The sequence below is a fragment of the Sinocyclocheilus grahami genome, unplaced genomic scaffold (genome assembly GCF_001515645.1).
Source record: "Sinocyclocheilus grahami isolate Dianchi unplaced genomic scaffold, SAMN03320097.WGS_v1.1 scaffold8645.1, whole genome shotgun sequence".
Lineage (NCBI taxonomy): Eukaryota > Metazoa > Chordata > Actinopteri > Cypriniformes > Cyprinidae > Sinocyclocheilus > Sinocyclocheilus grahami.
Genome location: NW_015512163.1, coordinates 6,262 through 6,762, shown reverse-complemented (window position 1 = coordinate 6,762; position 501 = coordinate 6,262). Strand labels below are relative to the sequence as shown.

Sequence of the window (501 nt, the reverse complement as noted above, 5' to 3'; positions counted from 1 at the left end):
AAGATTTACCCTGTCATCATCAGAAAGTCTGCGAGGGTCCTGCTTCTTCAAAAAGTGCCTCAGATTGTCGTAATTGTGAAAGTTGAACAAAGACACCAGTTCCTAATTATGGAAGGGTTACAAAATTAGTTATTTAAACTTGAATTAAAAAGAGAGCGATAAACTAACAGGACGATGCCTGAAACACCTGACAGAAGTGGATTCCACGGACGCTGTTCCCAACTTTGTCCACAGGGGGCGACCAACACATGACACCCATCACATTCGGCACCACAAGAAGAACTGCACCAGACACACCGGATTTAGCAGGTAATCCAACCTACCATGTATTGCGATATAAAGACCTATGGTTTATTACTACTACAAGTGTAAGTATGACCAAATGAATTACAATTTACTACAAGAAGCTAGCAGAAAAGTCCTTAATATCATACTGATTAAATGTTTTTTGAAGCTTTCCGGTATTTAACATACAGTGGGTACGGAAAGTATTCAGACCCC

General features: G+C 40.1%; 1 protein-coding gene across 1 annotated transcript in view; it reads right to left on the bottom strand.

The window, feature by feature from the left end:
- The window catches only part of LOC107578069 (glutaminase kidney isoform, mitochondrial-like), a 6,833-nt gene that overhangs the window by 801 nt on the left and 5,531 nt on the right, over positions 1-501 (bottom strand). The window contains exons 7-8 of the mRNA XM_016264062.1: positions 188-319; positions 10-102 (exon numbers count right to left, since the gene is read on the bottom strand). Of these exons, the coding sequence (XP_016119548.1) occupies positions 10-102; positions 188-319 (225 nt within the window). The remainder of the gene's footprint in view (positions 1-9; positions 103-187; positions 320-501) is intronic.